The sequence below is a fragment of the Halichoerus grypus genome, chromosome 10, assembly GCF_964656455.1.
Source record: "Halichoerus grypus chromosome 10, mHalGry1.hap1.1, whole genome shotgun sequence".
NCBI lineage: Eukaryota > Metazoa > Chordata > Mammalia > Carnivora > Phocidae > Halichoerus > Halichoerus grypus.
The window spans coordinates 95129175-95154254 of record NC_135721.1 but is presented as its reverse complement, the minus strand read 5'-3'; the positions used below and the strand labels follow the sequence as shown (position 1 = coordinate 95154254).

At 46.3% G+C, this 25080-nt stretch overlaps 1 protein-coding gene across 3 annotated transcripts in view; it reads left to right on the top strand.

The window, feature by feature from the left end:
* Positions 1-25080, top strand: part of SLC24A3 (solute carrier family 24 member 3) — a 487300-nt gene that overhangs the window by 429195 nt on the left and 33025 nt on the right. For all 3 annotated transcript variants that reach the window (XM_078056870.1, XM_078056869.1, XM_078056871.1), the window contains exons 8-14: positions 984-1009; positions 8212-8265; positions 13447-13580; positions 15397-15557; positions 16335-16605; positions 23638-23804; positions 24927-25041. In XM_078056870.1, coding sequence (XP_077912996.1) covers positions 984-1009; positions 8212-8265; positions 13447-13580; positions 15397-15557; positions 16335-16605; positions 23638-23804; positions 24927-25041 — 928 coding nt within the window. The remainder of the gene's footprint in view (positions 1-983; positions 1010-8211; positions 8266-13446; positions 13581-15396; positions 15558-16334; positions 16606-23637; positions 23805-24926; positions 25042-25080) is intronic.

The following is a 25080-nucleotide window of genomic DNA, read 5'->3' as shown; positions in this document are numbered from 1 at the left end:
AACAGCGTGCCGTCGAGGCACGGAAATGTGTCATGGAAAGAAGACTTAAGAGCCAGGCCTGAGTTCTAGAACCAGCTCTGCAGCTAAATGAGCACCCTCAGGAAAACTCCTCGTGTTCTCTGTGGCTCCATTTCCCCATATAAATCAAAGGGCCGGGATGACACCACTTTAACCCCCAAAGTGAGAAGGGATTTGGGCTCTGGCTTAAGGGGGGGGCGGATCTCAGTTTGGCACTGGTCCCTCTTTCCAGCCGCCTCTGACCCTTGCGAATCTCCTTGAACAAAAGAGCAGGCCCGTGGCCCAGGGCATGGGCAGCCTGCGGGGCCCCGCTGGGGTGTGCAGTCACTGTCGTCACTGCATTGACTTCCCACCCTCTGCACAAGGGCGGCAAGCGGAGTGGAGTCTCTGATTCTGGTTGTGATGCAGAGTTTTCTTTGAAAGTCGATTCTTTTAAGGAAACAAGTCAACCGAAAGAAAAATATTGAGTACATAGAAATCCGAGGGCTTGCCTAAAAGCTTGAAGGTGTTGTAGAATGCCCAGAGACGCGCAGATGTCTTACAGGTGGCCCCCAAGTGGCTGTTTGGAAGCACCCGCCAGGCTCCCCTATCCCCTTCCAGATCTAAAATTCGACAGCGCATGGTGCTCTGCACAGAGGGGTGGTCGTGCTTCTCTGCCCCTGCACCATTGGACAGAAGTTGCAGAAAGGAAGGGATGACCCTGTGCTTCTCCCCTCCGCAGCGTGCCGCCCCAGCCTGCCCACAGCACCTCCTTCCACTAACATTAGCCAGAAACAGAACCAGCACAGAGGGAAGTTCATCTGCAGATTCTTCTGGTTGCAGGCCAGCCGCAGCCGGATCCCCGCAAAGCAGGCTACGTGGGGGACAACGTGCAGTCTAAAGTGTGTGCGTGTGCGCGCGGATTTTGCGTGCGCGTGCGTGCGTGCGCGTGTCTAATCGTCTGTCCTTTTTATTTTTTTTTACAGTTCATTTATGACGAACAAGTTTCCTGGTAAGTGCCTCTTTTTCCCTCCCAGTTTCCCCTGGCTGTGTTGCGGAGCCGAATACATGGAAGACCAGTCAGGGTTTAGAAAGAAAGGGGAATGTCGGGGCCGCTTGGAACAACCAGCACCTCTTGGGACCCCTCTGTGGACCTCAACAAAGACATTAGATTAGCTTTCACAGAGCAGAGACCTTTTCCCCCGGGCTGGGGTGGTGGCCTTCCATTTGGGAGGCTAATATCCCACTGTCTTTGTCACCCAGGTTAGTGACAAACTTAGCTGGCCTGACTCAGCTGGCCTCCTGCAGCCAGTCATTTGCTGGGCCCTGGTTAGGATTTGACTGGTCTTTACAAGTCGTATCCAGACCGCGTTGGCATATTCCGAATACCATGTATGTCTCGGGAACCAGAGATGGAGGCACTTCCGTTATCCTTGACCCATTAAAGTTCTGCCTGACATTCAAGACGATCTTAGATCTCTGAAAAATCAGTGACTTTTTTTTTTTTTTTTGATAGATACAAAACTTTAGCCAGGTTACGTCTATGGGAACATTTGCATTTGGGTCAACTATCCAAATCCCCATTTCTCAGGTGGGTTTTGAGCAAGTCAGATATCTTTGGAATAGAAATAGAAATTGGGTGTGTTGTGCATTCTTGCTTCGTTTTTCTCAAATATTTGATCTGTAGATATAGAGAAATATGAAATAGCATCTTAGGGAGAGTGTGGCAGTGTAGCTAGGTAAGTAGACCAACTTTCGTGGTATTATTTAAAGCTAAGAGTGAGCCTTTGTCAAAATGCGCACTAGCCCTTTGTGGGAGTGACATCTCTTTGTCTTAGGATCTCTGATTTTCAGAATTTGGGCATGGTAGAGGAACTTGCCCCATTGATGGTAAATGTGATTCACCATGCCAAGGTATTAAAGTGTAGTTTTGCCAGCTCTCTCTCCTCTGTCCAGGAGGGGCAAGGAGGAGGCCACTAGGAGAACTTGCTTTAAGATGCATCATCTTTATATCAACCCATTAAAAAACAAGAAGGTCTTCTTTGAGAAGCCTGGACCAGCAGGCTAAAAAGGATTAAGATGTCTGGGAGCACCTCAGGTCAGAGGTCAGGGAGAACCTCTTCATGGGATCTGCCTGGACAAGGTCGCCAAGCAGAGTGGTGACATCTTCCCTCCATGTCCTTGAGGATGAAGTGCAGCACAAGAAAACTTACAAAACTATTCTCACTCCAAATGATGGCACACTTAGCACAACCACCGCTCTGCCTTAGCAAACAGTAGATGCTTACGTGTTGTTCAGTGTTGCTGCTCTTAGCTCACAACACTGCCATAAAGACAAATTATGATTGCAGTCAATCTCAGAAATTTTTCTGCTGTTTTTACACAGAAAACCTTAAGAAAGAGGATAGCTATGGTGGTTTACTGTTGGTTTTTCTTAGAGAGAGCTCTCTCTTTTCTCTACCTCCCTGGCTTTGCTGATGAAAGCAGGCCTATTTCAGTCCTCAGAATGTCTTTTAGGATCTTTCAGATGGTGTGGATCAAGAAAGGGAGAGACTGTTCCCTTTGCATTCCAAAGGCCAAATCTCCTGTGGATGTTACGAGGTTAGAACCCTGGGTTCTGGGTTAGAACCCTGGGCCTGCGCTGAAGGGCTCAGGGTCTGAGGTCCTTGGGCCCTCAGCCTGAGCACTGAGGCTCCCACATGGAGAAGGAGACAGGAAGGCCATGAATGAATGAGTTGCAGATTCCCAAGTATGTTTCGTTCCAGCCTGGGCTGGGTTAGAATCCTAACTCGTGCACAGGAGTAGCTGCAGGGAAGAACAAGGGGGAGGCTTCATGGCACCAGGACATCATTCCCAGACTGCTGGCCTGTTACGTAATTATTGTTATTATGTGGATGCGCTGACGGAGGAGACATTCTTCACATGAGTGAGGCTGAGAGATTAAAGTCTGCGCCACTGGCCCATAACTGCTCTGGGACTTCCAGGGATCTCAGCTCCTCATTTAAATGCAAAATATATTGAACTTTAAGGTATTTTTCACTGTCCACCGAAAATACTGGGTATTTTTCGTACCCTGCCAACCACAAGCATTTGTTTTGCTGAAAGGGTGTGTCTAGGAGCTGACTTCTCTGATTTCTCCCTTTAACACCAGATTCTTCAACCTGTGCAATTAAACACAGCAATACTTCACAAATACCTTTAAAGTGAATTCCATTCCTTGTTGTAGAACATTCCATCATGTCTTAGCGATTTCAAGGGCGGTAACCAATTCATCCCAAATCCTCAAAAGCAAACTAATTTCACTTGTGTATCTTTTGAAACGAGAGTATTCTGTAGGACTAAAGGAGCCTTGTTGAGTACAATACACAGGGGCAAGACTTCCCCATCATCCACAGCTCAGATGCCTTTACCACTCCTGAATCAACATTCTGCAGCAGATCTCAAGCAGCCAGGGAAGGGCAGGCAAAAGGCTTTTACAGCAGAAAACCAGCTCCAGTGGGTTAAAGAAACAGTGGTTTATTTTTCTTACATAACAAGTACCCCAGCTGTTGGTGTACGATGGCTCCGCATTTCTCTTGGCCTCTCCCTCGTGGTCCCAGGAGGGCTGCTGCAGTCCCAGGCATCAAGTTTGGATTGAAGGCAAGAAGGAGGAAACAGGAAGAACACCTTTCCACCTTATATCTCTTTGGTCCCCATTGTGGCCAGGTGGGATAGAATTACAACTCTAGACCGATCATTATTTATCCTGGAGATGGACCCACCCTCCTTCAGATCCAGCAGTCCTCATTTGCTGTCTCAACCTCGTAGGCTTCTATTAGCAAACAAAAGGCAGGTGAATATAAGTTTGGTGCTTTTCAGTTAGATAACTACCCCTAAAGACATTTAAAATAGAAAGCATCAGAGATCCACCAAGTATGAAGGATGTTCAACCTGAATCCATAATGACAGCTCAGCAAGGCCCACAATATCGCCGGAAGGAATTTGGACTATGTCTTCAGTGAGTCTGAAGGCCTGACAAGAAAACAAAAGGATCCAGGTTGATGTTCTTGTTTCTTCTTTGAACCTCAAGCTGTAACTTTGGGAGAGAAAAGAGAGCCTGGGGACGTGACCTGGAGAATATTTACCTGTGTGGCACTTGGAACCAGCACTGAATGTTCTGGACCACAGTTAGGAAAGCAGAGCCATGCCCTTTGGGTGAGAATGGGGAGGAACAGGGAATAAGCTTCCCAATACAGGAAAGAATGATCTTTGGCAGGAGAACCAGGGGCCAGTTGAAGGTGGTTCCAAATGGAAGTTTGCGGGAAGGGAAAGAACAAACCCAGATCATGCCACAAGACCAGGTCCTTGGAGGACAGTGGATGAGCTGTGGTCAGGAGAGGCAGGTGGAGAAGTGTCCCTGGGGGGGGGGGAGAAGGGGGACAAGAGCTGTGTGACTTTAGAGGTCTGCATGTGGAATCTGTCCAGTTCTACCCCTGTTTCCTAAACACCTCCTGAATGCGAGGCGCTGTTCCAGAACCAGAAATAGAACACAGAACCAAACTCGGCCCTCACCTTGGGCTCTCTGGGACTAGAGAGGAGGCAGACAGTAGACATGTAATCACGGGGTCATTTGGAGACACTCATGGCATGGAGAGGGCAGGGGCGGGGGGTATCCCTGGGACTCTGAAAAGCATTGAGCCAGGACTGGATCAAACACTCAGGCCCTAAAGCAGAGAGGACAGCAGCTGGCTAGTATCAAGGCCTCACAGAGCCTCGTGTATTTCCTCTGGAGCACCCACTGGGTGAGCCCTGTCTGGGCGCCCACCAAGCAAACCTGAAATGTCAGCAGAAGCAGAGAACACCCATCTCACGGGCATCCCTGACATCTAACAAAAGAGAACTTTACTTGAACATTGCAATGGAAGGGCTTGTTTTGAGGAGAAAAAACAAAAAGGCCTAAAGGAATTAGAGAGTATCCATCTACCTGTTTACAAAGTGCTGGACTTCACTCAGCGTAGCTGAAATATTTCATGTTGTGGGTCTGTTTCCTGGTGACCCCTTCCTGAGTCTGTTAAAATGCATCCAAGTTACATGGCATCCCTTTGGATCTCAAGTATCTCTGCCTTCAAAATGAACACTGAATAAGCCTCATTTTTCCCAATTAATTTTATGCCGCACATACACTGGTTTCAATAAGGACCATGTTTAAGAGGTGTTTTGCAACTGAAAATGGATTTCTTTTAAAGATTTTATTTATTTATTTGAGAGAGAGCAAGAAAGAGTGAGAAACAGCATGAGAGGGGAGAGGGTCAGAGGGGGAAGCAGGCTTCCCGCTGAGCAAGGAGCCTGTTGTGGGACTTGATCCCAAACTCCAGGATCATGACCTGAGCCAAAGGCAGTCACTGAACCAACTGAGCCACCCAGGCGCCCCTGAAAATGGATTTTAAAGGAAGTCTCACCCTGTGCAGATGAGCTGAGGGCTGCTCTGTGCTGTGGGGAGAGGAGAATAGTGGGCCCCCAGGGAGGGAAGGCGAATCAGCTGTCAGGGGATCTGTTCTAAGTCTCTGGAAAATGAGAAATGGGATAGCTGAGGTGGGGGTCAAGTATGAAGAGTGCTGTCAAGTGACTGCCTGAAACAGGCATTAGTAAGCAATGAATAAATAAATAAACAAGGGAAGCACAGACAGGTCAGCAGTTTAAACAACATACACAAGGTCATGTGATAGAAAGTGAAGGAGTAGGCAGGGAAGACATCTTGGAGGAGGTGACATTTCCACGGGCATTTGCAGGATAAAAGGGGCCAGCCAGGGAGTGAAGGGAAGAGTATTCTTGGCAGGAGGAATAGTGAGTGCAAAGGCCCTGTGGAGAAGGAAAGAGCTTCTGGCATGTGCAAACGAAGGGAGGCCAGTGTGGTGAAACACAGAGGGGGCACAGACAATTGGACGAAGCGAAAGAACTGGGTTTTACAGAGAAAGGGCACCTTTTGTTTTTTCTTCTCAAGTATGTTGGGAAGCAGCTGGAGAGCTTGAAACAGAAGAATGACATGATCAAGTAGCCTCGCAGACACCAGTTCAGAGCTGCTGTTCAGGTGGCCTGGCGGGTAGCAGTGCGGAGGACAGAAGCCAACAATTCAGGAAATATTTTGGACGTGGGGTTCTGAGGGATGTGAGGCGAGGGCCAAGGAGTGCTCCTGACTGATTTCCAGATTTGGAGCTTGACCGGGCAGGGAGTGGTACAGTTGACTGAGGTGGGAAAGCCCGGGGAGCATGAAGCCGGGAAGTAGGAATTCCACATTCCGCTCCAACGTGCATTTAGACGCCACGTGGAGAAACCATGTTGACCATGGGTATAAGCCCCTGCGCTGGGAAGAAGTGCGGGGTGGAGGTGTCGGCTGGTGTTTACAGCAGGATGATGAGATGACGTCATCTAGGTAAAAAGAGAAGAGGGTCCCATATTTGGAGTTTCACCTGAGGAAATGGAGGAGGCAGAAGGAAGGAGAAGGTAGGGGGATGACAGGAGGAAAAGCAGCCGTGCGGCCTCTCAGAAGTCGGGGGAAGAGCATGTTGCATGCAGGAGGACAGGTGGTCAGCCTTCAGATGCTGCAGGGAAGTTGAACAGGGTGGCTGAGAACCATCCCTGGGCGCAAGCACATGGAGGTGGCTGGTGCCCTGGACCGGTGTGTCAGAGGATGGATGGCTGTGGATGTTAGACTCAAGGAATTTGCCAAGTGAGTGGGAGGTGTTGCGGGGCAGTGCGCGCGATGCTTTGAGAAGGTTTGCTGAGAAAGGAGCCAAGAAATGTGGTGGAGAGTGGAGAGATTTGGAGCCCCTGACTTCTCTTAGTAGCAGCAAGAGCACTTTTATACCAGATACACACACACACACAGTTTGCATAGTGATTCTGAACCGATGTGCGGGACTGACTTACCGTGACAGGTGGACCCAGCCTCCCCTCCTACAACTGTCTCACTGCTTTCCAGCACTTCGAGGTTATAAACACCGCTGCAACAAAACCCCTGTGTGCGGCCTTTTTAAATTTGACCACATATTTCCCCAAGGGTCAATTTTTAGACACAGAACTTGAGAAGAAAACAGGAAGGGAAGGCATAACCTAGAATTTCTTCATAGACCATTCTCCAGTAACCTTTTCTCGAAACCGGAATTACTCCCTCAGTTCTACAGCTAAAAGGGGAGCTTAAAAATTAAATTCTTTGGTTTTGAAACTGGAAGTTACTAAAATGAATAAAATAGAAGTATTCAAATTATCCGAAGTTCAACGTACATTCCAGTGGGTTTATTTTTTACTTTCTCTTGACCATTTTCCACTTGTCCATTCTTATCCTTCCTGCTGGCACCTCTCTGCCCAGGTGTCCTTTCTCCCTCCTTCCCTCCCTCTCCCTCCCTCCCCCTCACTCTCTTTCTCCCTCCCTCTCCCTCTCTTTCTCCCTTCCTGTCTCCCTCTCTCTCTCCCTCCCTCTCTCTCTCCCTTCCTGTCTCCCTCTCTCCCTCCCTCCCTCTCTCCCTCTCCCCCCTCTCCCTCCCTCCCTCTTCCTCCCTCCTCTCCCTCCCTTCCTCTCCCTTCCTCTCCAAACCTCCTCCTTCTCTCCCTCCCTCCCCCTCGCTCTCTTTCCTCCCCCTCCTTTTCTTTCTCCCTCCTCCTCCATTTTCCTCCCTCTCCCTCTCTTTCTCCCTTCCTATCTCCCTCTCTCCCTCTCTCCCTCCCTCTCTCCCTCTCTCCCTCCCTCTTCCCCCTCCCTTCCTCTCTCAATCTCCTCCTTCCCTCCTCTCCCTCCCCCCTCCCCCTCCCTCTCTCTCTATGCCTTGCTCCTCCTATCCAGCAATCTCTGGGTCACCCCTGTGAATTCCTCTAGTTTGCCCTTTGTAAATATATCTGAATAGTTTTACTGAACGATTAAACTGTGGATGGATTCATAAATACAGGCTTATAATCAGCAATATTATGGTAGACTTGTGCTCTCACAGAACTTTTAGGTGAGTGAGTAATGGAAGGGAAGGAGCATTTTCCTTTTAGGTAGAAAAGGAAAATAAAGCCCCTTGAAAGCTGTGTCTACAGACCAGGAAACACTTGTAACCAGTCTGCACATGTGCCTTGTCCTCGCCCTGCTTGCCAGGTGTAGCTGCCCTTCACGTGGCATGGATGTTTAGAGATCAACTGGTGTGTTGCACATCTGCCTGTGGTGACTTTCTGTAACTAGCCATTCTTGGTTTTACCCAGGTGGGAGTCTTTAGTCCTCGTCCTGATGTATCTCATCTATATCGTCATCATGAAGTAAGTAAAATGTCTTCTCGGTTTTCTTTCCCAAAACTCTTTCCTACATTGAGAATGATGGGATAATGTGGAAAGAGGAATGGGGGCAGGGCAGGTAGTGGGCTGGCTTTCAGTGCTGACGATCACAGACTCCTGGGTTCCCTCAGCAACCTGCTGTGCAGCACTGTAAGTTCTGATTCGAAGCAACAGCAAAGACCCTTCGGAACCTCATGTGATAACGGAATCAAAGCTTTACGTGTTTAATTGGAGAAATCTCTCAAACCCTTGTACCCTCTTTAATACCTGGCAACCAAGCTTTGGGCTATTTTCACTCTCTTTCATAACAGTAAAGGAGGTAAAATTCACTAAGTCATGCTTCTATATAGGGTGACAAAGATGGGACCAGAGCTAATTAAGAGATGACTAAAACCATGGATCGCATACCTGCAGACTTGCATTCATAACATATTCATCACCTACCATTGTGTAACAAATGAGCCCGAAATGTAGTGTCTTAAAACTACAAGCATGTGTTATCTCGTTACAGCTTCTGAGTCAGGCATCCAGGAGCACGTAACCAGAGAGTTCTAGCTCGGGGTCTTCCTTGAGATCGTAGTTAAGAGGTTGGCCAGGGTGGCTGTCATCTACTTAACTGGGGCTGCAAAATGACCCACTTGTGCTGTTGGCGGGCAGATGCTGGCTGTTGGCTGGAGCCCTCAGTTCCTCAGCATGTGGGCCTCTTCTTAGGGCTGGTTGAGTGTCTCCACAGCACGGGAGCAAGTGAGTTAAGAGAGAGAGCAAGAAGGACCCCCAGTGCCTTTTCTAATCTGGTCTCACAAGTCACATGCTGTCACTTCTGCCATATTCTGTTAATTAGAAGTAAGTCTAGCCCACACTCGAGGGATCTGCTTCACCATTTGAAGGGAGGAGTGTCAAAGAATTTGTGGACATATTTGAAAACCACCACTTCATAGGTTCTTTCCCCCGCCCCTAGAGTCTGGGAGGCTTACTGTTTGTATCAAGAATTTTATTAGCTGGTATTTCCCATACTCTAAGGCAAAAAGTAAGCACCATGGCTGTGAACCTGCTGGTTCATCTTTTTGCCAAGTACCATTGAGATGAGGAGCTCATAAATAATGTAGAGTCATTCTGTGCTGCAGCGGCTGGACCCCATGGGAGCTGTTTCTTTCATTCCAAATTAGCCCGTACTTTCCCCAGCATTTGTGACTACCTTCTCAGGGGGCAAGAAAGTACCACACAGTCAGAAATTGCCAGTTAAACACATCAGGTAGCAGTCTGGAATTTGACATGTCAAATTGTCTTTGCTGTTAATGACAAAAAATAATTCTGGCCACTAGTGTCCAAGAGACCTTTTTTGAGAAATCAGCATGGCCATTGGCAAACATTACACCAACAGTAAAGGTAGGGCTGGTTCAGCTGATGTCCACTGTGGGCTGTAAGCAGTCTGTGGCCAGTCCACTCAATATGGCATCCAGCCTTCACCTCAGGAGCTGTCCAGTGGTCAGTGTGGACTTGTTACTGGAAGAGGGTATTTCTAGAGTATCCTGGTGTGGGGTTACCATGGGATAACTGATGAAGAAATCAGGTGCTTTTACCACTACTCACCTTCCATTTAAAAATACCAAATTGATGGGCTCCCATGAAAACCAGAGTTGGCCCAAAGGCCTTCCAGAGTTTCTAGACTCCTAAGGAAAAGTCTTTGAAGGCATCTTGCTTCTCCTTCTCTCAAATAGCAAAACCATTAGGGAATCAGTGCCACTATAGGAAGGTCTCAATAATACATACATCTTCTTTCAGTGTGTTTTAAATTTGATTATTTCACCTTTTTTTTTTTTTGTAATATGTTGAGGCCCTAAGTTTGAGGTCCCCAAAAGTCAGGAGTCCTTTTCTTCCCCTTTGAAAGGGTGAATCGGTCAATTATTCCAGAAGAATTGACTGAGTGCTCTATACTCAACACTGGTCTTCGGTTTTGAATCTGAATTTAGAGGACAGCATGTCCCATAGTGCATTCACTGGGGGCTTCACAGAATAAGGAGGGCTTACACCAGAGTTGGTCCAAAGGGAAGGAAGGTTGAGGAATTTTGCTAGTATGCATCTTGTGACCACTGCACCCCTCTACCAAGCCATCATAAAGCCCATGAGTTGCTGGCAGGGCATGTGGATATTAAGATAACACAGTGAATAATTTCTCTCCTCTCCCCCAAACTATGCCCAATGTGAAAGCTAATGAGGTGTGTTTCTGCTGATGCCTCAACTTTCCCAGCCTTCCAGCTGTTCAAACCAGCAGGATACAAATAAAACAGGGAATGGCAGCTACTGTGCTCACAGAATTTTCTGCATAAATTCTGGTCCTAAGTTCTAAATTGAAATCTCTGCTCTTTAGCCATCCCTGTCCACAATCAGAGGCTTTAATCATGGGGTTTTATAAAATCTGATTTATAAAATTGCATGCTTCACAATAAAATAGCTTCAGGGTGCAAGCACAAAATTTAAAACATTCAATTAAAAATATAAAACTGAGTAGCAGCAGTTAAAACCCGCATATATTAGAGTTGTCAGCTGCCTCCTGGGTGGATGACTTTAAACATTCTGTCTGAAGGTCAAAAAGCAATTTCAGTTTGGCCAAGTAGATAGAAATCTTAAGGGAACATGAGGCTTACCTGGCCTTGGTGAGGATTGATTTCTGTACGTCTGGGTCCCTTCTTTGGGAGTTAGTCCCCAGGTTAGGCAGTGTAGTCTAGTGGTTGAGATCAAGAGTTGCACGTTCAGCCCTGCCTGGTCACACCTCACAGTCTGCCACTTGCCAGCAGTAAGACCTTGGGCCCAGTTATTCTGCCATTTTGAATCTGTTTCCTCTCTTAAAAACAGGGTTCCTAACGCCTCCTACCACAAAGGTTGTTTGTAAGCATGAAATGGGACAGCATAGTTAAGTTACTAACCAGTATCTGATTTCAAGAAAGGTCTCATAATAAGACTAGACATAGTGTTATTACCTTGTTATCCAAATCCAACTAAATGTGTAATGCACAGTTGTACTTTCAAGGCAAAGCTTCATGCAAGTCGGTATTTCTATGGGGAAATGGATTTTGAGTTAAGATGACAGAAATTCTGCCTCTCCCCCATAGCTCTATCAGTAAGGCAAGACATTCTTCTTCAGTCTAGAAAGTGGGGAGACTTTTTCATTAAGAAGATTTGAATATTTACAAAAGCCAGCAGAATGGTATGACAGCCCCCCATGCTCATCATCAGCCTGACAGCCAGAAGCCCACACCCCTATCCATTTCCTTCCCTCCATGTGGTGTGAAGCCCCAGACAGCATGCCAGTTCATCTATAAAAACCTCAGGATACGCCTCTAAAAGGACTCACCTTTCACATAACCACCGCATGATTATCGCACCCAAGATTAATGCTATTTCTTCAATATAATTAAATATCAAATCGGTGTTCAAACTTTCAATGATCTCATGAATGCCATCTTTTACAGCTTTCTTTTAGGGAAGTGGGCAGGCCAGTCCTGGGGCAGTCTGGGGCACTCTCAGGCTTTATACCGAGAGGGAGATTTTTAAAATCAGAATCCAAATAAATCCCACTCATTATCATTGGTTGCTCCAACTTTTAATCTATGAATCCCCCCTCTGGTTTTCTTTTTCCTTGCAATTTATTCTTTGATGAAGTTGGATTATTAGCTACACAGTTTCCTGCAGTTTGGAAATTGTTGATTACATCCTGTGCTGTGGTGCAGCCTGTTCCTTTGACCTCCATATTTCCTGTATGCCAGCCATCAGTCCAGTTCAGGGTAGACTGTGTCCCAAGTGGTGGTGAGTTCTGCCACCAACAGGCACATTAATGTCTCTTGTCTCTCTGTCTGTGATGTTGGCAGTCATCGATGCACAAGATCTGGCTCCATTATTTCTTTAGGGTTGTAAAATAGTGATGTTCTGGTTCCGTTCTCCCTCTCGGTATAAAGCCTGAGAGTGCCCCAGACTGCCCCAGGACTGGCCTGCCCACTTCCCTTCTCACAGAAACCACCATCACTTTTGACTACTTTTCTGTTCTCCCTCATGCCATGGAGGATGAACTGTAAGCTCCCAGGGAGTACAGGAAGGGGCTGTCCAACCACAGAAGGTCCCTCCATCTGTACCATGATGGCCCACCCACCCAGAGCTGCTCTGAGTGAAGAACAGGCATTGGTTACAGTGAAGAAGACTCCAGAGAGTCTGTAGCAGTAAAGGGGATGTGGAAGAGAAGCCTGTGGGGGGAAACGCAGCTTGAGTGGCCTACCAGCTGGCCATTTAGAGCTGCCATGACTGGCTGCGGTTCCTCTGGGAGGCCAGAGATCAAGCTGGGGAACACCTCAATGGGTTATCCCATGGCCAATAAGCCACCGAGGCCTTTAGGTGTTCGAGTGGTGCAAAAAGCAGCAATGGCTTCCAAAGCCCTGGAAACTCTACCTGGCTGACTTTCCCCAAGAGTTTTCTAGGATTCCTCTTTGGGGGTCTTCCAGTATTAAAGATAAAGGGACCAGAACATTTAGCTGCCAAAAACATGCTAAGAATTTATATAGGCTTCTTCCCTTCCAACACACATGTAAGAAGGGCTACACAATGTTTTCACCCAGTTATTCTGGACAATCATAGCCCAGAATTGTTTCCTAAAGCCAATAGCCCACTGGACCTGGAATTATGGCCCAGCATGTACAGAGATTCACAGGACCCCAACCTATGATCTTAAAAAACCAAACACAGAGACCTAGAGTGCCAGCCAGCCTGTAGCATGCAGACCATGATGCACTGTGACACCTGCTCCTTCCCCCACCCAGCAGGCCCCTAACAGCAAAGGTCCTGGAGCCATGACCTTGCCCATCCTGCTGAGTTTCATCATGGCCCTTCCATGCATGGACTGCGGGCAAGGGAACTCAATCCCGGGATGCCACCACTGACCTTGAGAAGTTGCAAAGAAAGCAGTGTGTCTCTATTTACTTATGTGATGTTGGTTTTATTTTCACTTACCATATATCCTGAAATCGGAAAAGAGGACAGATTGCATTTTTCTATGGGGACATGGAAGACAGAATAATAATAATGATAACTTGAGGCACGGGATGCCCCACAATGCACCTAGACTGAGAGCTGCAGGGCACACACAGCTGATGGGCTCCTTCTGCTTGTTACTTTGTTCAGATATAACGCTTGCATCCATCAGTGCTTCGAAAGGAGGACAAAAGGTGCTGGAAACATGGTCAATGGCTTGGCCAACAATGCTGAAATTGACGACAGCAGCAACTGCGACGCAACTGTGGTGCTACTCAAGAAAGGTACCTATGGACAACCTGGGTCCCTGGAGGGAGCACTGGGAGGCTGCCTGGCTGCCCACCATCCAGGCCACCCCTGGGGTGCCGCAGCTGGCCTGGCGGGAGGTTGCCTGCACCAGAGGAGACCAAGGGAGAGAAGCTTCCAGGCCTCCCTGCCTCCCTTTGGCTACATCCTGGGGCAGTCATACCTGGTGATGAGCCACCTGGGAAAGCTTCGTGGAAGTTCTTGGCAAAACATTTGCTGGCAGTGACATGGGGGATTTAGGACAGGATGTTAAAGGAGACAAGACCAGGGGTCTTGAGGTATTGACTCTGCCATATTTTGGCTGTGTTACCATGAAGCAAATTAATGGAACCTCTGTGAGCTCAATTTTCTCTTCTGCAAAATGGGGATAATTATTGTAATGAGTAAAGGAGATAAAGTATGTAAAATACCCCATTAATGATAGTTGCTGTTAGTATATTATTATATCCACATTCATTTTCAGGCTACATTACCTCTGTTTCCAAGCTGCAAAATAACATAGAAAATTACCACCTCCCTTTTTTTTCCAAAGTAGTTCTTATATTCAATAGATTCTCATTAAGCAGTTGATACACTAAGAGAACTAAGATAGTGCTCCCTAACAAAGAATATTCTTTCTCAGAGGAACACAGAAAATTATCATTTACTTTTGCCTTAGAATATGTTTGGTTTTTCAATTGCTTTTAACCTTCTCTAAAAATGTGTGGGTTTATTTCTTCTTGGTCTCATATGTTTGCTTTGCAGGAAAATCACAAAAGAAATTTGAAAATCTATAGGTTATTCAAATCTGAGTTTGAAATCTGAGGTAATTATTAGAATGTGAAAATCGATTATTTGATACATTTTTCTACTTACGTTTAACAAAAGACTTGAGTATTCAGTGCCATCCCATATAAGGATTTCCTTGAATCTCTTCTTTTTTGGATAGTTTATAACCATAAAAGGAATACTCTTAGGGAACCAAAAAGAGCTACCTCATATTACTCAGTGTTTCCAGAGATCATTTCATGGTTTAGTGGCTTGGAAAACAGGGTGACCACCAGGAGAGCATGTGGCCAGGTACCTGTGAGCTGTGTGCTCATATCACATTTTTGTAGAGAGGGGCCTTAGACCTTATTTATCAGGCCTTCCAGCAAATGTTGTGTAACAATTTGGGCCACTCTGGACCTTGGGCCTCTGTCATGTGGCCAGTTCACCTACCCGCCCCTTTGTCAGCCTTACTCATAGGCTGGGCTGCAGCAATGTGCGCTTTTCCTCACTAAGCCCTCCACTTGGCACTAAAGTCATTTCTGCAGCTTTTAACAGCTCAGAACTTTGAATGTTGTTGACATTTGAAAGGCATAAAGGGTTACTAAAATTATTGGGGTCTTTCCTGTGCCCCAGGTCTGAGTGGTGGGAAAAAAATCCTTTGAGGACACAGAGGAATTCTCTTAGGTTATCACTCTTTCTTACCATGCCAGTGAATGATGCTTATATTGTTTCAAGTCATTTCAAAAGAGCTATCAATGAGCTTCATGGAAAGAAGAGTTTGACTTTTCTCCATATTTTGTGCACTACAACCCTCCTTGGGTGGATGGATGGATGGATGGATGGATGATTGGGTGAATGGAAGGAAGGATAGATAGGTAGATTGGTGGATGGATGGATGGATGGATGGATGGATGGATGGATAAATGAGTAAACAGGAAAGTGGGAGAGAGAGGTGAGGGAGGAACAGAGAGAAGACTAAATAAATATCTCTTTTCTGCTCCTAACCTCAATGTTATCCTTATTTTGTGTTTTTAATTTCCCTAGCCAATTTCCACCGCAAAGCGTCAGTGATTATGGTAGACGAGCTGCTGTCAGCCTACCCTCACCAGCTTTCTTTCTCTGAAGCTGGACTTCGAATCATGATCACCAGCCACTTTCCCCCCAAGACCCGACTCTCCATGGCCAGTCGCATGTTGATCAATGAGGTATCTGGGAAAGCACACTCCATTGCCACTGGACAGTGATGGGAGACTTTGGGAAGGGGAGAAGGTTTCTTGGTCTGAGAATAGAAATACCAAGCTCAACATGTAACACAATAATATCCCTCAGCTATTTCCCAGCATCTTTGTTCATGGGGCCAGTTGTGCATCCTGGTTCTTGCTCTTCCCTCCATGTGTTGGAAGACATGATCAGGCTCCCAGTTATATAGAAAAACTCTCCTGTCCCCTTCTACCTACCTTTTTCTTTTCATCTTCCATTTGGGTGAAGCCCTCTGATGTGAACTTGCACAGAAGTACTTGCTAATTCAAGGTTGCCTTACTTTTAAAGTAATGCAGTCTCTGACGTGAATTTTCCTGTGTATCCCTTTTTCTGGAGTGGCAGCCTTATTGATACACTAGTCCAGACACATTTGTGTGGCTTTCTCACCTATGGTCCAAGGGATTCCTACAGTCTGGAGAAGAAAGATAATACTGCAGTGCACAGGGAATCAAGAACACTGGTAGAAAAGAAGGGTGCCTCTGAGACATAGGAAATTTCCTCTAAAGGGATTTGCAAGCTCCAGTGGGTCATAAAAGTTTAATCCTTCCTCCCGGAAGGATGTTGTCTGAGTTGCTTATTACTTTGAGGAATCCCTTAAGACTTCTCTGCAGAATCTCCTGGAAGCATCTTTTTGTCAGCTGCCTGAAAAAGATCCTGGTGTTCTAGGTGTAAGGATCTAGAGTCCCCCTGACTGTGGTAAGAATGTGCCTTTCTCTTTCCAGAGACAAAGACTGATAAACAGTAGGGCCTATGCCAATGGAGAATCCGAGGTGGCCATCAAAATCCCAGTTAAGCACACCGTGGAGAACGGGACAGGGCCCAGCAGTGCCCCAGACAGAGGCGTGAATGGGACTCGGAGGGATGATGTTGTGGCCGAGGCTGGTAACGAGACAGAGAATGAGAATGAGGACAATGAGAACAACGAGAATGACGAAGAGGAAGAGGAGGATGAGGATGATGACGAAGGACCGTACACGCCATTCGACCTCCCCTGTAAGAGGTCCTATGTCTAGGCTGGGGTTGGGAGCTATTTTGAGGCCACTGAGTAGATGGCCTTGACTTTGGTGATCTTTTTGACATTCAATTCAAAGAACTATCTCTATATGAACATAGAAGTATTTATATTAACTTCTACAGTGGGCAAGACTCTGTTTTAGAGGGTCCAGAGATGAACAAGATGGGAACACATGATCACTGGTTGAAATGTGGGTTCTTTGACCAAATGTATAATTTGTTGGCACTTTGTGAAGGAAGACCCTTAGCTTAGCTTAGCTGTTCTGTGGGACCTTTTGGTGCTAAGGAGGAAATGCACTTGATGCATGTTGGGAAGGCAGCTTGGTGCTCAAGGGAAGAGGCACTTCACCCATCTTCACCCATCCCATTACATTTGGCCAGAGGAGCTGTCCTGCCAAGGCCACCCTAGGGGGAAACATGCAGACTTCCCAGTTGGCCTTTGTTTTCCTGCTCACTTCTTGCCCTTTACCCCCCACACCCCATTCAGTTTTCTCCTCTCCTATAACCTGCTTGTTTCCAGGACGGACACCACAGGAGATAGACCTGGGCAAAAAGCATCCTGGCCCCAGCTAAGTCTCACACAGTGAGGCTGGCCAAGGCCACCTCCCTGGTATCTTGAAGGGGAAGCACAGGCATGTATAGTTTTCAGGACCCCAGCCACCAAAGCAGCGTCCTCCCCTGACTGCTGCCCAACAATGACTTGGCCATTGCAGAGACCTTGTCCCCTGACCCCACCCATTAGTGGAATGGGTGGACCAAGTCCAAAGACTTCTGCCTATTTGCTAGACCTTCCAGAAGTTTCCAGCTGCTTCAGGAAAGCACCCTGGTCAAATGTGAGAGGCTTAATTAATAAGTGTGTGACTTCTCAAGGATGTTTAAAATTACAGGAGACCTGTGAGTTCTGGGGAAGTATTACTTGACCCACTTGAAAGGTCATTTAATGATAGGATGTGGGTGTGGAGTGGCAGAGTTCTGTGTTAATTTCAGATGTAAGGCCTTTCTGTGGTCCAGGGGATAGCAAGTAAAACTAGGACCAGAACTGCTCCTGTGTCCCCTCAGGACCCCTCAGATCTCAACCTCATCAAGTGCTTCCCAAAACTAACTAGAGAATATCCACTCAGATCCTATACCCCAAAGTCCCAAACCACCCAGCCAGAGTTAAATCATTACTTGTTAGAAGCTTATCTGGATAGAAAAAAAGCATGCTGGCTCTTTATCCATTTTGCCATCTTTGACTCTATTTCTTGGCAACCTTCTTCCCTATCAACAAGACAAAAACATTTCAGGATTAAGCGACCAGGCTCTCTGTATCCCCCTTATGAACTTTTGTGTTCATTTTCTACTGCTGTAGAACAAATTACTGCAAATTGAGCGGATTAAAACAACACCCGTTGATTAGCCCCCAGTTCTGTAGGTCAGAAGTCCAGCACAGCCTGGCTGGGTTTCAGAGGCTCCAAAGACCATATGAGAGTGTAGACAGGGCTGTAGACCTTCCCAGAGGCCCTCGGGAGAATCACTCCCAAACACTTGCAGATTATTGGCAAAATCCGGTTCCCTGTGGTTGGACGGCTCAGTCCTGTTTCCTTGCTGGCTGTCAGCGGGGGGCTGCTCACTGCTCCTGGAGGCCTGCATTCTTCAATCAGCAATGGTGCTTTGGGTCCTTCTCACACTTCTGGTCTCTTGGGTTTCCACTTGTGCTTCTGAGTGCGTAACCTCCCCATGAGGAGGTCTGTTGTGCCACACAGCAGAGCAGTCGTGGAACGGTAGCTCAGCCTCCTCTTCACAGGTTCTGAGAATTGGGCACAGACTCTTGGGGGCCCACATCTAAAATTCTGCCTAGGCTGGCCTTTGCTTTCAGAGCTCACCATTGGCAACCCATAACCAAGCTCCAAAAACGCCTATTTTGCTAAAGTCCTTCACTGATGAAAGAAACTCTTGGACCAGGTGAAGAGTCTGTAAGGGGCAAGTGTTGGCCCCCCAGAAGCCCCGAAGCCCCATGTACACCCCTCCAGGCAGACGACCAAAGACATGTGTGTGACACCAGACAACTCCTCTGACTCCCACCAGATCTCATTACTTAGTGGGACAAAGGGGCCCCTTTCAGGTCACTTCCTTTTTCTCACCTGAATGGGATAAACGCCAGACCTAACTGTGAAGTTTCAAGCTATCTTGTAACTGTTGCTCACCTCCCCTCCGCGACTCTGTGGTTAGCTGCAGATGAGGCGGCCCCGGGGCTCCCAGCCGCATCATCTTGTCTCCTCGTGTGCTAAGAGATATGGCTGCAGGTATGGGCTCAGAAACCCCCTGCCCAGGCACCCTGCCTCCTTTGGAATGTCAGGCAGAAGAGGAGAAAGGATGCTCTGCGTGGTCCTGCCAGTCCTGGGGGTGTCTGCTTCATTCCAGGGCCCCGAGCTGCCGAGAAAGGAGGTGGAACCCCAAGTTCTTCTAGACCAGCCCTGTCACCTGGGCATCCTTGATAAAATGCAGGCTCTGATTCAGGAAGTCTGGTGGGGGGCCCCAGATTCTGCATTTATCACAAGCCCCCAGGTGACACTGGTGCTGGTTGTTGGCGGGCCACACCTGAGGCAGTGGGGGTGTAGCACCCTGGAGTCACACCAGTGATCTTCACCATTCTCCTGAGCCTTAGGGGAGCCTCATTCGGAGCCAGGTGCTGCTTCTGAACTGGAGAGTGGGTTTGTCCAGTTATGATCCTCTGTTCCCTCCCACCACTGAAGCCAAACCCCATTCTGGGACTCAGGAACTTCCATCTGAGGCTCGCGGGCTGTGTGTCCAACAAGCGCCCCCTGGGGCAGGCAGACCCCTCACAGCACTGAGCCAGCCAGCAGAGGCCACTCAAGGAGCGGGAAGGACCCAGTCCCAGTGGGAGCCCCACATCCGGTTCCTCTGCACTAAGTTCCTTTGGCCTGAAAAAGCTTTGCACACATGATGAGGACATTTTTGCCTCTCATGGTAACCTTGCAGGGCCATCGCTCTCTGTGTTTCTGTCACTTAGCTGTAGGGCTCTCTTCTCTCCAGGACTTGACTATAGTGAGTGTAAGTAACAAATAAGTAGTTATGTAGAAGTATGTAAATATAGGCGTATATAGGACGTATGTATGTGTATACACATATGTTGTGCATGCATCTATGTGCACATGTATGTACATATATGAATAAAAGTGTGCATATATGCAGTGTGCACGTGTATGGTTATCATCTTTACATATAAAGATGATATGTTTATTCATACAGTGTATACATTTTTATATTGAGTTGTATCCTTTTATGGTTTATGCACAGATATTAACATATCTGTGTTTTTATATGTTCATATAATGTACGTATGGGTTAAATTCATATAATATATATTTGAATATACACCTGTGCATAGTATGTGTGTATGCACATACATATACATATAAATTGCACATGTATTCTCATCTCTTGCATGAAGAAAGCCTTACTATTGACTGACAGAAATAGAAATGTTTACATGTGGGCACGCCTGGGTGGCTCAGTCAGTTAAGCGTCCAACTCTTGATTTCGACTCAGGTCATGATCTCAGGGTCGTGAGATCGAGCCCTGCATCAGGCTCCATGCTGGGCATGGATACGATTCTCTCTCTCTCCCCCTCCCTCTCTCCGTCTCCCTTCCCCCTGCTTGAACTCTTTCTCTCTCTCTCTAAAAAAAAAAAAAAAAAGAAAAGGAAGAAATGTTTGCATGTGTACATAGGCAAACATACTTCCACAGAAAAAGACTGAAAAGAAGTATACCAAAATATGAGTGTGTTTCTCCTAGATGGACTTCTTTTTTGTTTTTTCTACATTTTTCATTCTAAAACACTACATTTTTATTGCCTATATAGTTAGAACAAATTGATATATTTAACTCTAGGTCCATAAGAATGAGCAATAATCTTTTCTTCTCAATAAAAGTAAGCTTCTTTAAAAATTCAGTAAGGAGTACAACTTAAGAACAGGTCCTTTGCTTTTCAGAGCCAAGGCACACTCAAAGGGGTACTGTAATGCTCAGAGTCCCCACTGCATGTCCCAGCTGCTGGCTGCCTTCCAGGAAATCACATAATCACGGGTACATCAGGTTCATGCACAGGGAGTTTGGTTTTCTCAGCTCACTGCTCTGTCCTCAGCACCCAGAGCAGGACCTGGCACAGACTGGCGGGGTCGGGGGGGGGAGGACCTTCAATGAATATTTGATAAATGAAGGATTAAACCTATCCCCTAGGGGGCCAGAGAGGGGCTCTGTTTGGACCACTAGCAATGGAAGAAAAGATGGGAAAATGTCCAGAAATACTGTTGACTCAAAGAGGAAAGGAAACCATTTTACCCCTTTATTCAGAAACTGAAATTTAAGCCAGCTAAAATGTGCACATATATTAACATCCCTGTGTTTCCATGTGCATATAATATATGTAGAGGCTAAATCTACATAGTATATATGTAAATTATATGCACCTATGCAGAGTATAAGTTGTACATATATTCTTAGCCCTGTATGAAGAAAGCCTTACTGTTGACTAACAGAAATAGAAACATTTACATGGGGATGTAGGTAAACACACCTTCATGGGAAAAAAGACTGAAAAGAACACACCAAAACATAAGTATGTTCCTTATCTAACCCCTGCTCCTCAAAATCACTTAAATAAAAGCACGTTTCTGTATCAGTTGGTTTGCTCAAGGAGTTATATTTGTTACATTACATTTAAAGTTACCTTCCAGATGATACCGATTAAATTTCTACTGTAAGTTTGTTGTTACAGTGGAGCTGTAACTTAGAGAAAGCATCTATATCATGAAATGGAGAGAACTGTTTTCTAGATATAAGGCCCCTCAGGGTCAAGTCAGAATTTTCTAAAGCAGCCGAGAAAAAACTCAAAATTCACTGGTGCCAAATGTACTGCTTGCATTACATTTGTACTCAGTATCATTTTCTAAGCTGCCACAGTCTGAAGTTCCGATTTCATTTTTTTTTTAATTTTCTGAAGAATTACAAAGAGCCAGATTGCAGTCATTTCTCTTCCCATTTGTGTCTTTGTAACTTTGATTGGGTGTGTGTTTTTAAGCTGGACCAAGTCTCTCTGTGTGAGGGCATCAGGAAGACTGCAAGGCCAGTGAGGGGGTCCCCAGAGCCCCAGATGGATAAATGACATCACCACATTACAGGATTTAGGAGCACGAGGAATTCCAGGATGCCTTTGGGATCCAAGGGTCTGACGATATGCTGGAGTCCACAGCATTTGGAAGCCCCTCATGAAAAACCTCTGACAGCTTTCTTGCTTTGAAACCCAGCCAAACAGTCTCAATGTTGTCATCATCTGTTCCCAGCTCCATATCTGCATAGCAGCTAATTGGAAAAGTGCTAGATGCTGGCATAAAATTATGAAATAAATTTCATTTAACATTTTATTAATCACTGTTCAAAGTGTAATTTAAAAAATACCTCCTTCACTCTGGTGGGAATATAAAATGGGATGATCATTTTGGAAAACTCCTCGACAGTTTCTTGCAAAGTTAAATAAACACCCACCCTGTGACTCAGCAATTCTATTCCTGGGTCTTCGCCCAAGAGAAAAAAAAAACATGCCCACAAAACAAAGTGTACAAGAATGCTCATAGCCCCTTTAGTTGTAATACCTGAAAATTGGCAACAGCTCAAATTCCCGTCCACAGGAGAATGGATAAATTGTGTATTCGTAGGATGGAAAACTACACAGCAATTAAGAATGAATTCCTGACACACGAATGGATCTCAAAAAACATGTTCACTAAAGGAACGTAATTGACTAAAAGACACGAATGGCATGTGATTTTAGTCAATTATGTTCCTTTAGTCAACATGTTTTTTGAGTGCACAAGAATGCTCATAGCCCCTTTAGTTGTAATACCTGAAAACTGGCAACAACTCAAACAGCTTTCCACCAGCAACAAAACCTGGCGTACAAAACCAAGCAGAATAAAAACAGTTATCCACCGCTCACCTGCTAGTTAGGCACCCAAATGACAGATGAGGCACTTCTGAGGATACAGGGCTGGGAGGATGGTTGGTGCATGGGGCCAGGTGGGACAGGATGAGGAAGATTCTCAGACACAAAGGGTGGGGAGTGTGTGGGGGTGCAGGTGAAGGTCGGGGAGGAGAGCTGGAAGACCACCAGTTGGCCTAGGGTCTGTTCTCCCCATGGGTAGATAAAATCTTGCCGGATTATAAGGTGTCAGTGGTCACAGCGCCATCTAGTGGAACTGCTCAACATTGTCAACTCACGAAATCCTGAAAGATGATTTGAAAGCTTTCAAGGTGGGGTTTGTATCTCAAGCTGATGTGAACTTGCAAATTAGTCATTGATCTCTGGCTCTCTAAATACCTGCTGCCACGGACGAGGTGATGGACTGGCTAGTGATGACCTGATCCTATCATCTCTGTGTTGCCTGAGCGCCATGTTTCAGAAATACCCATAAATGCTTATTTTGGTGACTTTGTTGCCATGAGTTCCTTGTAACCTCAGATTTGACAAACCTATCAATTCTCCTTTAGCCTTTATTACCATCCTGCTTAATTGCTAACACCTCTGGTAAGAAATATGTATTGTATACACTCTCTGCTTCAATAAAGAACATCTCTGCCTTCCAGAAAGTTCCTCGAGCCTCTTTCCAGTCAACCTTCCACCCTCTACCACCATAGATTAGTTTTTCCTGTTATCCACCTTCAAATAAAGAAAATCACATGGCATGTATCCTCAGAAGGGCCTCATCTGTCATTTGGGTGCCTAACTAGCAGGTGAGCGGTGGATAACTGTTTTTATTCTGCTTGGTTTTGTATGCTAGGTTTTGTTGTTGGTGGAAAGCTGTTTGTGTTTTTTATGAAAAGAACAACATAATAAGGCTGATTTCACAGGTCATCAATTAGGATGTAAATGTCTGAGGCAAGTAGCATGGAGGGCTGGTAAAACAGAGAAATGAAACTAATTTTTGTTTTTGTCTTTTTTTCTTTTCCCAGCTGGAAAACTGGAAACAGTGAAGTGGGCGTTCACCTGGCCACTGAGCTTTGTTTTATACTTCACTGTACCCAACTGCAACAAACCCCGCTGGGAAAAATGGTTTATGGTGACATTTGCTTCTTCCACGTTGTGGATAGCAGCCTTCTCCTACATGATGGTGTGGATGGTGAGTGTACGGAGGACCCCACAGCATTGCTAGACCTCTTTAGAGAGAAAAATATGCTCAGTCAAAGGGGAATAGGAAGTGGGGTTTCAGCCCAGTAACTGTATCAGTCAGCGAATGCCTCAATAAGCTGCATAACAAACCACCCCTAAACTCAGTGGTTTAGAATCACAAGAAGTTCTCCTCTTGCTCACATATCTGCAGGTTGAGCATGCTTTGACTAATCTTAGCTGGCACTGACTGAGCGGTTCTGCTTCAAGCCACAGCATGGTTATGTGTGATTCAGGCAGCAGATGGGTTTCATGCCTACCCCTTATGTTTGCTCATTTTCCTTGGACCCATGGCTACCTGGGGAATGCTCTTCTCATGGCAGATTGTTGGAATACTAGAAGGCCAGTGGAAACATGCTGTGCCTCCTAGGGCCTTGGCCTGTGACTCTGCCCAATATCAATGGAGTGGGGGAAATACACCCCACCTGCTCTAGCGTGGCAAAGCCACAAGGCAAAGAGCATGAAGGAAAGACGGGAGGAATTGGGGAGTAATAATCCTAGCTGTCATTGTCACTTCCTCTAACTGAGTCACAGTTTTGTCAACCAGAAAATAAGGTCATTGGACCAGGTGACCACTCAAGGGTCCCTTCTGAAGCTAAAACAAGGATTCAAGGTCTGGCATTGGTTGTGGGGTTATGGCTCAAAAGAGCCTCTGCCCAAAAGCCATTTTAGGAAACACAATCATCCAGAATGCATTGCCCATTTATGACCCTACTTTTCCATTCTGTATTTCCCGGGACCATCCTAAGTTCAAATATTCCGTCCCAAAATCACCTTTTCCCAGAAACTGTTTCTCCTCTCTCAGTCCTCCTGCCTCACCTGAAAGGAACATGTATAAAATGCCAATCTTTGGTTGGAAAACATGGACTCCATAATTGCACCCTGGTCCCCAGACCTGCAGTCCTGGTCTGCTCTGCGAGATGTTCTTTGCCCTCTACATTGACAACGAGAGCAGACATTGCCCCCTGAGCAGACCGCCCAGATTGTAGCCTTTTGTGCTTCTTGGGCAGAGGATCCACTGACGTGTTGGGTTGGCATCAGCCCCCAACTCACCACCTCTTCCTGCTGCTTCCAGGTCACGATCATTGGATACACACTGGGGATTCCTGATGTCATCATGGGGATTACCTTCCTGGCAGCTGGAACCAGTGTGCCCGATTGCATGGCCAGCCTCATCGTCGCCAGACAAGGTGGGACCTCCAGTTAGATGGTGACAGGGATGGGGGAGG